The sequence below is a fragment of the Python bivittatus genome, unplaced genomic scaffold, assembly GCF_059951505.1.
Source record: "Python bivittatus isolate LINGU-HERP-01145 unplaced genomic scaffold, Pbiv_v1 ctg000850_np1212, whole genome shotgun sequence".
NCBI lineage: Eukaryota > Metazoa > Chordata > Lepidosauria > Squamata > Pythonidae > Python > Python bivittatus.
Window position 1 is genome coordinate 43970921 of NW_028277112.1, and position 13056 is coordinate 43983976.

The following is a 13056-nucleotide window of genomic DNA, read 5'->3' on the forward strand; positions in this document are numbered from 1 at the left end:
TTGTATTCAAATTCTTTCTCTGGGAGATGTTGCCATCCCCCCCCGCCCCGCAAAACAACTGAAACAATTTGGGGCAAGAAGTCTTTTTTTTTTAATAATAATTTTTATTAGAATTTTTTCTCAAATATAAAAGTTAAACATAAAGCAATATATAGTGAAATTAAAGAAAAGAAAAAAGGTGAAGTGAGAAGGTTAAAAAAAGAAAAAGTACAAATAGAAACAATTTCAATCCTTTTAACCACATTCTCTCCCATTGGACCATCTGTATAGCATAACCAAAGTACCATTTCATCATGCATTCTTTAACTTGTTCTTTTTCCATTTCAACTCTCAGCAAAAGTTTATACATCTTAGCAATCTCATGTTCATCATTTGTACATAATTCGATTTCAAATGAGAAGTCTTTTTCAAAGGCAGTGAAAATAAAACATTGACAAGATTGGTAACAGGAAACCATCAGGCATTTGCCTGTAGTTGCAACAGAACATTAGGCTTCCTTGCAACTGTAGGAGCCATTAAGGAAGTGTCTCACTGACCTATGTATAATTAGTAGTAAATATTCAGTCTTGGCCATTAGTTTTTAAGGTGGGCTTGGTTCTTTGGATCCAGTTAGAGAAACTCCAGCACACCAATACCTTCCAGAGAATTTTTTTTTTGTGACATAGCTCAAAGATAGAAACCAAACGTTTCTCTTTCAACCACTTCAACCACTCTGCAGGTACTATACACTTGGCCAGTGTGACAGCCTGAGAAGAAGAAATAATAAAAACCTTCTACTTGTTTCACTTAAAGAAACAAAAGTGAAAATGAATGGACAGGGGTCTGCAGTTGTGACTTGTAGTGTTTATGGCATGCTTTTGTTCCTGCCCCAAAACAACCTGGTATATACTTGCAGAAAGTGCCAACTTATAGTTGTAAATGAAGAAAATATCAGAAGAAATTTCATTTTGTAATAAAAAAGAGGAAATGTCTTCAAACATGCCGCAATTTGTTAGCTAATCATGTCTTGCTGAATACTTGAGATGGCCTTACATGCTCATAGAACCTGTTCTACCAAAACTTCACAAAATGAGAGAAAAAAGTCATTTAGAGTCCAAGAATAAACTAGCAGATATATTCAAGGATCTGGTGTGCAAATTGTTCTGTTTCTGCATGCAAGTATAACTCATTCAAGAAGCTGAATATGTTGCTTTAGTATAAGGAATCTAAGATCCACAGACTGCATCTTGCCATGACAAAGCTGAATTTTGACATAACATGTGAAACTGTTCTGTGTTAGCTAGAAGATATAAATGGATTTCTTTCTTTCTTTCTTTCTTTCTTTCTTTCTTTCTTTCTTTCTTTCTTTCTTTCTTTCTTTCTTTCTTTCTTATATTTATATCTCACTGGAATGACTGTCAATGACTTATGTGATACAGTAATATAGAAAAATATTAAAACATCCACAGTATGATTAAAAATACTACTAATAATAATAAACCTCCAACCAAAGCCATAATATAACCAAAATAAAATACTAAAAAAGTAAAAGAAATAAAAAGAATTGGCACAGTGGCAGAGTGCATGAACTCAGTTAAAACAATATCCAAAATAATTCAGTTTTTAACATTTTCCTGAACACCAATAATTAGGAGGCTAGCCTGATTTCCACCAGGAGACTGTTCCAGTGCATTAGCACTGCCACAAAGAAGCAGTGTCTTTAAAGATAGCCCCATGTATAACATATTGCAGTGAGCTAATTGGTTGTAATGAGGGTATAGGTTACTGTAGCTAGATCTTATTACACCAACTAATTGCAATTGACACACCAATGGAAGCTGGACAAAGAACCTTCTAGCCACCCTTTATCTGCACTCAAGCAGGAGCTGTGAAGGACTCCCAAATTGCAGACCTGATCCTTCATGGGTAATGCTTGCCCATCCAAAGCTAATTGGTGTTGACAGAGAAACCTAATGTACAAACAGAAACTCCCATCTTACTTAGGTTCTAGGTTGTTCTGTCCCATCAAGATCCTTATAGTTGTCAAGCTCTGGGATAGCTTAATAATAGCATCTCTCTCAGCCCAGAGTAGCACCCCAAACTGTTACGTGACCTTCCCCAGCAGGATAGAGTGGGGAGGAAGACACTATGTTTTATTTGATTTTTTATCTGTGACATAAATAGCTAACTTACCAACACATATTTGCATGTTGCTTAGTTAGCGCAGGTGGGCATTTTTGGTGGTAGAAAAGAGGGTTTACAAATTGTTTAGTTGTGAATCAGTCAAGATCTAATTTTTGCTGGGATATACCATGGGTCCAGACAAAACAAAGCAAGATACCTCTTAAGATGGTGATGATGATGCAGGCGAATGATCTCCCAAATGTTTGCTTTTCAGTTTGCTACAACTAGTCTAGGTTGTGCTGAGAAACGTTTGTGTGAAAGGGCTTCTTTCTTAGTCTATCTTCCACATATACTTTGAATTAGTTACTCTACTCAAATAACTAATATGTTGGTTAAACAGGACTGACTTTTTCATTTTATTCTGAATGCTGTATTGCTTTCTCCTCTGTTCTCCAAATAAATTTCTGTTGTATATTTAGTTTATGGCTATATTGATTAAAAATAGAATTTCTCAGCAAAGGTTCCGTATTTCAATTCTGTGTGGTTATAAAACTTTCTGTCCTGATCTATATAATATGGCCTGTGGCATGTTAGAACCTTGGTTATAATAATAATAATATCTACAGTAATATTATTGTGGATAATCTTGTCCTTTTTAGTTTTTTGTTGAGGTGGTAAAATGAATACGTGTATAATAGATGGCACCCTGGAAAAAGTTAGAGACAAAGAATTGTGCATATGCCCTGTTTTGATTAGAATGGTTATATTCATTTTTATAGTTTTCTTTGGAGGTTTGTGCATTCATTTTTTAGAAAATAAAACATCAATTTAGGGTATAGAAGTTTAAAATAGAACTAATCTATATTGATGAGATAATTTATAAAATTGAGATTACATTCTTTTATTATATTAATCTAGATTAGCAAACAGATGAAGAATTTTTAGATAATTTGGGGAATTTTTTAAACATGCTGTATTCAGACATCATAACCTGAGAACTGGAAAATTGTATTATTTTTTCATAAGATTCTATTATGGTTTCTTGATGCATAATTCATATTCTGAGGAATAATTATTTGGCCTCAGAAGTATTGGCTCCATAAAAATATATTTAAAAGTACATTAATGGTACAATGCCTGGAAAACACAAAGATGGAAAACTAATAAATTAATTCCTCTGAAAAGTTTCTTATGCAAATTAGTAATCCAAAATCATAATTTCAACAAATTGTAGATATCTAATTCTACAATCTTTTCCTTCTTGGGTCAGGAAGAGGATAGAGTATCAGCCATGCATCCTGGTGCATAGTGGCATTTCTGAGAAAACAATTTTTTGTGCGAGTTCTGAAGAAGGTTAAGCTGATAATTATGATTGGGAAAGAATAATGCTGAAATCTAAAGAAAGATGACACAGTGATTCTTCATGTGAGAATAATATTTTGCACTGATAAGCACACATTGGCTTACATTAAGATTTTCATTATCATGACATTGTAATTAGCCACAATATGGTGTCAACACTGACTCAGTGTAATGTGTTTATTTTAGCTTTTTAGACCTTTGTTTATTTGTATTTTAAAATAAAACATTACATGAAGTTCACTTTCAGTAAAAACTTAGCATTCATTTTCAGTATAAAATAATTTGTACTTGTAAGAAAAAATAAATTATCTAAACCCCATGTGGAGGTCAAAGATAAAGATGGCATATTGTATTTAGTTTTGCTTGTTTTGTATTATGTTGAGAACACAGTAAAGAAGAGTGACGTAGGAGTCAAATTTATTTGAACTTTCCCAACAATTGCATGCTTGAAGAGTAAATATAGTATAGTTTCACACTAAAAGCACTATTAAAATGTTTTGTAATTATTGTTGTTTTCATATATGTCGGAAAAGTAATTATACTGAAATATGTATTTCCAAATTAGGATCAGACTACATCACAAAAAGTATCTAAAATTTGTAATTGGATACAATTTTCAATCTCAGTTCCCCTATCTGATCTCTCAATAGCACTGAAGAACCTTAGCAAATGTATAGCTGTTCACCTCTGTTTCTCAGCAATCCATATCCATATATTGACAATAGGTTCTTGGTTGTCCCAATCAAATACATTTGAGAGTCACATTTGTTGCACTCTTTTGACTAGTTACAACATATGAAGTTGTGTGTTAGCTAGAAAAAATAGTTACTTTTACCCTTGCATTCTCTCTGTTTCATTGGAGCTTAAGTAGATTCAATTCTCACAAGGTTTTTCTTTTCATATCAAAAGACAGTCAGTCTAACAGCAATGATATGATGATGGGCATGAAGAATTTGGGGCCTCCTCCTCAACAGTGCCATTTGTCTGCTTACATATAAGATGACAGAACTGATTTCTAAGGGTTTTCTTCATGAAATGTATTTCCAGGCTCAGCAACTGAATTACTAACATAGTATATCATTGGTAGACAGATCTTCTGAGCCTAACTAAGGGTTGTCCACTTGCAACCTCTTTTGCTCTCAGTGGTTACTGATGGTTTGCAGGCAGTTGAGGATCTAATTGCAACCATCTGTCAAAAGGCATTGGACAATCTGCATCTGGAATGGGTGCATTTCCTAGGGTGTATCTAATTAGAACTTCTCAGGAATATCATTTATTTATTTATGAAACTTATATGGCTGCCAATTTTATGTAACATATCTCTGGGTGGCTCACAATAATAATACTGCCCTTCCTGCAAACTCATTTGTAAAAGCAAAACCTGATGCCTCAACCAAAATTCTCCAGCCCATCTAATAGTACAATCCCCAGGCTCCAACTTCACCTTATCCCAACACCTGGGGGAAGAGCAAGCTCTTTATGGCTTTCTGGAAGGCTCAAAGGGTAGAGGCCTGCCAGATCTCAGGAGAAGGGTATTCTACAGGGAAGGGCTGCTACAGAAAAGGCATCTTCCTAGGTCCTGCTATATGGCAACATTTGAGGAAGGGACCTGGAGTGTGCCCACCCCATGTAATCTGGTGGCATGAGCAGATACCCTCAGAGGTAGTCCTGCAAATAACCTGGTCCCATACCATGTAATGAGTCATTAGCTGTCTCACACACGTTTTTAGTTCTTCAGTTGTTCTGTTAGGGTGAGACACTAGCCATGGATAAGTTTGCTTTTAAAAGCAGTACTCACTGTCTCCGTTTTTCCAGAAGGGGAGGTTGTGACCCCAAGTTTCAGTGGGTTTTCCACCAGAAAATCATGTTAGCTATAGATCCTGACAAAGTTCTGAGCAGGCATAGAACCCATGTTTGTGAATGTCCAGATGATCACTCAAAGAACACTTGTCACAGGTAACCATATTGGTCTTTCAGAATATAGAGCACCCTTAAATTCCTTCAATGCAGAGAACCTGCTAATCATAAATTAGTTAATAACTAATACCCCAGGATCATATTCTGTTTTATGATGCATAATTTTCTTTAAAGTATGTCAAATAACAACCATAAGAGTTATTTCCAAAATAGCGTATTGTTCTGTGCATCAGTGATAGGCATGTTAGAATATCACTTGATATAGATTTTGGCAGGAATGAGTACCTGTCATAAATAGGGGGTTGAGAGAACTGGTTGATTGTTTGGAATTCTCTGTACCTTTGCAGTACAAGCCACCTCTTAAACTTGAATGCATCTATTCTTATGCATTTGTTTTCATGAAGTTGCCATCCTTTTTCTTTTTTACTTCTACTTAATTCATTGTTTGCTCTTACCTTCAGAATATAGTCATTTCATATGTCATTTTCTTTTAAGAACTGCCTGAGGTTCTCTTAATTGAAGAGGAAATACAAGAAACAGAATCCTGGGCCAAACCTCTAGTCTATCTTTGGCAGAACAGAGTACCAAATTTCACTGCTGAAAAGGAATACAATGCAGCTGTTGCCAAGTTGGAACCCTATTGTGCTATTTGCACACTCCTCAAACCTTACTACAAGGTAGGAAGCTTTTATTTGAAAAATAAAAATACAGCTACACAGAAATTCTAGTATTTATAAAGCTATTTTATTGTGAAACTACAGAATTTCTTTTTATTCATAATATGTAAATATTTGAAAGGTAAATACACCTTCATCCAGCATGTCAAAATAAGTACTTTAATTCCAGGGAGGTATGTGGAACCATAATACTTACCATTAAAAAAGCAAGAAAATGAGAACAGTGTACTCCTTTCTCTCAGCAATAATCTTTGTTGCTTAGTTGCATGATGTGACCAAAGGAAATAGAGAGAATAGGTATATATACTCATTATCTAAACCTGAGAGTATAATTTCACCCTTAGGAGATACCTCAATGTAGAAAGGCTCATATCCTCAAATTTATATAATGAATATACATTCCTCCTATCCTGGATCCACTCTTTCATTTTATGCAAAGCTGATTCTCATATCAAGCTCCTTCCCATGTGTGTATGAAAGGGAAAGATTAGATCATTTTGTAATTTTTTAATAAACTATTTATATTTAAACTTTTCTTTTCTAAAATTCTATTGATAACATTGCTTAAACATAAACAATTATTTTTAAACTTTTCCATTCCCATCTTACATCACACAACTGGTACTTTCCTGCTTGTTGTGGAGAGCTGAAATGGTCTTGTATTATTTATGTATGTATTTTGATTTATTAGATACCTTACAGAATAGATACTCTAGGTATTGTATAAATCATAAAATCAAATAAGATATAAAGCATCCATAATACCCTAAATCCCAGCATAAAGCCCAATAATTATGGGTAATATACAATGGGGCAAAAAAGTATTTAGTCAGCCACCAATTGTGCAAGTTCTCCCACTTAAAAAGATGAGAGAGGCCTGTAATTTTCATCATAGGTATACCTCAACCATGAGAGACAAAATGAGAAAAAAAATCCAGAAAATCACATTGTCTGATTTTTAAAGAATTTATTTGCAAATCATGGCGGAAAATAAGTATTTGGTCACTTACAAACAAGCAAGATGTCTGGCTCTCACAGACCTGTAACTACTTCTTTAAGAGGCTCCTCTGTCCTCCACTCGTTACCTGTAGTAATGGCATCTGTTTGACCTTGTTATCAGTATAAAAGACACCTGTCCACAACCTCAAACAGTCACACTCCAAACTCCACTATGGCCAAGACCAAAGAGCTGTCAAAGGACACCAGAAACAAAATTGTAGACCTGCACCAGGCTGGGAAGACTGAATCTGCAATAGGCAAGCAGCTTGGTGTGAAGAAATCAACTGTGGGAGCAATAATTAGAAAATGGAAGACATATAAGACCACTGATAATCTCCCTTGATCTGGGGCTCCACGCAAGATCTCACCCTGTGGGGTCAAAATGATCACAAGAACGGTGAGCAAAAATCCCAGAACCACACGGGGGGACCTAGTGAATGACCTGCAGAAAGCTGGGACCAAAGTAACAAAGGCTACCATCAGTAACACACTACGCCGCCAGGGACTCAAATCCTGCAGTGCCAGACGTGTCCCCCTGCTTAAGCCAGTACATGTCCGGGCCCGTCTGAAGTTTGCTAGAGAGCATTTGGATGATCCAGAAGAGGATTGGGAGAATGTCACATGGTCAGATGAAACCAAAGGAGAACGTTCTGGTCTAAACTCAACTCGTCGTGTTTGGAGGAGAGAGAATGCTGAGTTGCATCCAAAGAACACCATACTTACTGTGAAGCATGGGGGTGGAAACATCATGCTTTGGGGCTGTTTTTCTGCAAAGGGACCAGGACGACTGATCTGTGTAAAGGAAAGAATGAATGGGGCCATGTATCATGAGATTTTGAGTGAACACCTCCTTCCATCAGCAAGGGCATTGAAGATGAAACGTGGCTGGGTCTTTCAGCATGACAATGATCCCAAACACACCACCCAGGCAACGAAGGAGTGGCTTCATAAGAAGCATTTCAAGGTCCTGGAGTGGCCTACCAGTCTCCAGATCTCAACCCCATGGAAAACCTTTGGAGGGAGTTGAAAGTCCGTGTTGCCCAGCGACAGCCCCAAAACATCACTGCTCTAGAGGAGATCTGCATGGAGGAATGGGCCAAAATACCAGCAACAGTGTGTGAAAACCTTGTGAAGACTTACAGAAAACGTTTGACCTCTGTCATTGCCAACAAAGGATATATAACAAAGTATTGAGATGAACTTTTGATATTGACCAAATACTTATTTTCCACCATGATTTGCAAATAAATTCTTTAAAAATCAGACACTGTGATTTTCTGGATTTTTTCCCCCATTTTGTCTCTCATAGTTGAGGTATACCTATGATGAAAATTACAGGCCTCTCTCATCTTTTTAAGTGGGAGAACTTGCACAATTGGTGGCTGACTAAATACTTTTTTGCCCCACTGTACAAATACAATAGTAACGGGTAATATACAAATCATGGAGCTAAAACAGTTAAATCATAATAAGATCTGAAAAATCTCAGGAGAATTTTTAAAAGCCAAAAGAGTGATCATGATAATGAAGATACTGAGGTTTTTTTTAAGGACAGCATTCCACAATTGGGGCAGCTGCTGCAAAAATCCTGTTTCACATAGCTGTCTTTGAATTTCAGACTGAAATAAATATTGTCTTGTTTTCTAGTGTTTTCATTGCAATTATTTTGACTAACTCTCAATATAAGGGTATTTTCTCCAGTGCGTTTACTGTAGCTTTGGCTGTTCATATATTAATGATATGTAATCATGGATAATAAGCTGTTTTCCCCATATTGCTAAATAAAATAAATATACGCTTGGCTACACTGATAGCTGTGATATTCTTTTCTCTGTAATATTTCTCTGTTCTTACAAAATCATTTCCCTTGCCATTTCCATTCTATTCTGTTTGCTACAAAAATTCATAACTTCCAAAGAACTACAGAAGACTCATGTTCTCTCTGTCTCTCACTTACTCCATATGCTGTACTAATCATCCCTAAAGTTTTCCAATTTATGAAAGGCTGAACTTCTCATCAAGTGGTGGTTAAGTAGCCTAGTCTCCATTCTTGGCCAGAGCTTAGATCTTTGTTTTGAATCTGAATCCAATCTAGTTCATGTTCAGCAACTATAGAAGGATGACATATTTTGCTGTACACCTCATGAGACAAAATTTCCAGGTCTTCATCAAATGTTCCCTGGCTACAGCAGATGCAGTTTTAGTTCATAGAATGAAGATTGATGCTTCCCTAAGTGTCAGTATAGTACTTCCTGCTCTTTTCCTGTTTTACCAATTATAAAAATGAATAGTAAGAAATGAATATAATGACAGAAAGAAGAAAGATTTAAAGTAAGTGCCAAAGTCTGCTTCAACTTCTAATTTTACAAATATCAAAACTTCAAAAAGCACATTGCATTGGACACAATATTATTATAAATGATAGGAAACTAATCAAAACAAAAGAAAAATGAGCAAATATCTTTCTATTTAAATTTATTTTTCAGGCTGATAAACCTAATGAAGAAATATATGCTTGGTCAGAAACAAAGCAGAAAGAAATATGTGTGTCCAGTGAAAAGACAAAACCGCTTATTCCAGAGATATGTTTTATTTATAGTGAGGAGAATACCGAAAACTATCCATCCAATGGCTTTATTGAAGAAGATGGAACAAGTGTGCTAATATCCTGTGCAAAATGTTGTGTACAGGTTCATGCAAGTATGTATCATAACCTACTTACATTTCCTCTTTCATTTTGTTTGTATTGTTCAGCTAATCTTTGGTAACTACAATAACTGATCTAACATTATTCCTAGAGGAAATGTATGATTACATAGAAATAATCTGTATCAGAAAATGAAAGAGCCTAATATTGGTGAAAAATCAGAAAATGGGTTTAAATATTCTATATTGGGGAAATAGAGGATTATTTGAATAACTGAGCTGTCCTGTCCGCATGAGTCTATAGTTTGGTGGTAATGTTTTACACCTGGCCCTTCATTATAAAGCATTATTGTTCTTGTGTTCAAGTTGCAATTTTATCACATGGCAAGTACATTGGATTAATAGGCAACCCATGATAGTCAAAGAATTTTTAAAGACAACATGACTGCTTTTAGGAATGAGAACTGTTGCTAAGATACATATTCTAGCTGCATATTCTTGAGAAAATGCTTGTTCTTCATTTTCTTTAATCACATAGTGTACAAATCTACTGTCTTTTTTTTATGGTTCAGTTACCTGTTTAGCTAGATAGATAACAAAGTACAAAATCAGTTGTATCGTCTCTGCTCTTTCATTATAGGTTGCTATGGTATTCCTTCCCATGAAATCCATGATGGATGGCTGTGTTGTCGATGCAAAAGAGGAGCCTGGACAGCTGTAAGTTATGAACTTCATTTAATTGTTCATAATCCCAACCATCTAAATCTCCAGATTATATGTGACAGTAAAGTATAAATGTCTAATACATCCACTCAGAGCTAGAAAATATTCCTTTTATGTATTTAACATATTGCTTTAATTATTATTGTTCAGAGTGAATTTTTGATCTCATTTTGGTGTATGGTAAATAAGATATATAATTTAACAGCAGTTACAAAAACATTCAAATACTGAATATCTTATACCTAACAGTCATCAGAAATCTCACTCATTATTTGTTGTTGCAAAGCTGCTGGTAGCCAACTGGTTCTAAACTTTTGCTAATCAACTCAGGCTTTTTGATACCATTCTGTTAAATTGCTGAGTACCGCACGAGTTATTCCAATTTCGCACAGTTGTGCCATCCAGAAAGATTAATGGACTGCCAATAATTTATTACCTCCCTTTGTAGCTACACGGAAAGACTGAAATTTAAGATTGATATCAGTGAAGGATAAATGCTAAGTTCATAGGTGCAAAGTAGTGGACTGAAACCCATTGTTGAATTCATATTACACAGATAATTGATATGTAAAAGAAGCACACTAAGTATACTATATGCCCCAAAACAGCAATCATTTGAAATCTTTCTTTTCTATTGAGATATCAGTATTATGATGTAAAGATAATACAAATGTTTTCCATGTTCTTCAGTTTTAAAAAATGTATTTTATGTGGGATTTTGGAGAATGCTAGTGTACTTTTAATGAAAATCTTCTATGTTTATGCTTTCTCGTGGCCAAAGTTGAATAGTTTCATGATGCTTACCTCTTGCTCCTTGAATACCTTCCTTACGTTTCTTCAGTGTTACTTTTTTTTTCCTGCAAGATATGCTGAAACCTTTTATAATTACTGGTTTCCTCTAAGAATTCCTTTTATTTTTATGGTAAATTCAACTGGATGAAACCAATAATTAAGATCGTCAGAATAATTAAGTTGTAAGATTATAGATGATAAAACTGCTGAAATCTGAGCCGCTTTCACATTTAAGGACAACAATAAGGCATAGCACGCTGCCAGATAACATAGCACTCTGCTGTGTAGAACCTCCATTTTAATTCCACTTCCAGAGTAAAGCCTCAACAATACTAATATGTAGGCGTAACCAGTGACTCAAGCCAGAAGAAGTGAGCCAAGCTTCACATTGCAAAAGAAAGCAAGGGGGCCTCCAGTTCTGCCAGTCACAGCTGCATCCTGTCTACAGTCCACATCTGTACAAAGCCATTTCTGTTATGAACATAAGTAAAAAAAAAAAAAAAAATTACACTGTTTGACTGTCATCCATTTGCTGCAGAGTAAAGACAAGACAGCATTTTTTTTAAGGAAACAGAAGATAAAATGGAAATTTCTTATTAGATACATGTTTATCCTTTCTTCCACTATAATCTTTAATCAGTCAGGTTTTGGCACCTTTTTTACACCTTTTACACCTGCAAATTCTTTAAATAATAAAGAATAGTAGTTTATACTTCAGAAAACAACACAATCCTTAAACTCTAGAAAACCATTTTTATTTATCTCAAGCCTAGTTGAAACACTTCATGAGTTTAAGGGTGATAAAAGGGTGTGTTAAGGGAACTTTTTGTAAACATGATAGGCTATAAAGAGATATCAGATTATGTAGGAATATATGTGTGCTACTGTATTATTATTTTATAAGTGCTGATAAAATTCAACATGTAGTACAGAAGTCCAGAATTTACTGTTCATATTGTAAAAAAGACACTTCTTGCCATCTAAAGCTATGATAGCATGCTTGAAACAAATTTATTTATTTATTTATTTACTTACTTACTTACTTACTAGGGTTTATATGCTGCTCCAGTCATGTGTGGCTATGAGCAGATAACATTCCCCCATCCAGTAACAAGATTAAAAATAGTAACATTTTAAAAACATTTAATATATATAATTATATTAATTATATAAATATATATAATAATATAATAATGATATTAATAAATAATAAAAATATAAAATCCTTTAATTATATTTATATTAATAAATATAATAAATACCAAGAAACAACAATCAGTACACAAATTGCTATTCTTGGTGCAAGAGAGAATGCATTGAAATCAGATCCCCAAGGCCCTCTGAAAAAGCCAAATCTTAATGTCCTGTTGAAACCTTAACAATTTTGGATACAATCTGATCTCTGAGGAAATGCTGTTCCAAGGGAAGAGGCCAGTGACAGAAAAGGTTCTCCCTGTGGTCCCTCAGAAATAAGAGCCATATCTTCTAGATCTTATTGGGTGGTCAGTTACAGATGGGAGAAGGCAGTCTCAAAGATACCCAGATCCTGGGCTAGGTTGTTCCTTGTAAAAACTGAGAAACTAAAACAACATTGGACTACTTGGTGGCTTTTAAAACAAATTTATTTTACTAATTAACATTTGTATCTATAGTTTTTCTTAACATAATTGCAAGCTGCCTCTAATGTATCTTAAGAACTATCCTATGTTCCACACAAATTGGGAACAGAAGCTAATGCCAAGCATTAGCAATGAATACTGCACAAAAGCTTTTCAAGATACATAAATAGTGACTTTGCCTCAGTCCCACCATGGAATATATTAGTATTTTTCACAGC

The 13056-nt window shown here is 34.9% G+C and overlaps 1 protein-coding gene across 7 annotated transcripts in view; it reads left to right on the forward strand.

Annotated features, from left to right (window-relative positions):
• The window catches only part of KDM4C (lysine demethylase 4C), a 254503-nt gene that overhangs the window by 149055 nt on the left and 92392 nt on the right, over window positions 1-13056 (forward strand). For all 7 annotated transcript variants that reach the window (XM_088129849.1, XM_088129852.1, XM_088129854.1 and 4 more), the window contains 3 exons: window positions 5878-6059; window positions 9545-9758; window positions 10345-10421. In XM_088129849.1, coding sequence (XP_087985975.1) covers window positions 5878-6059; window positions 9545-9758; window positions 10345-10421 — 473 coding nt within the window. The remainder of the gene's footprint in view (window positions 1-5877; window positions 6060-9544; window positions 9759-10344; window positions 10422-13056) is intronic.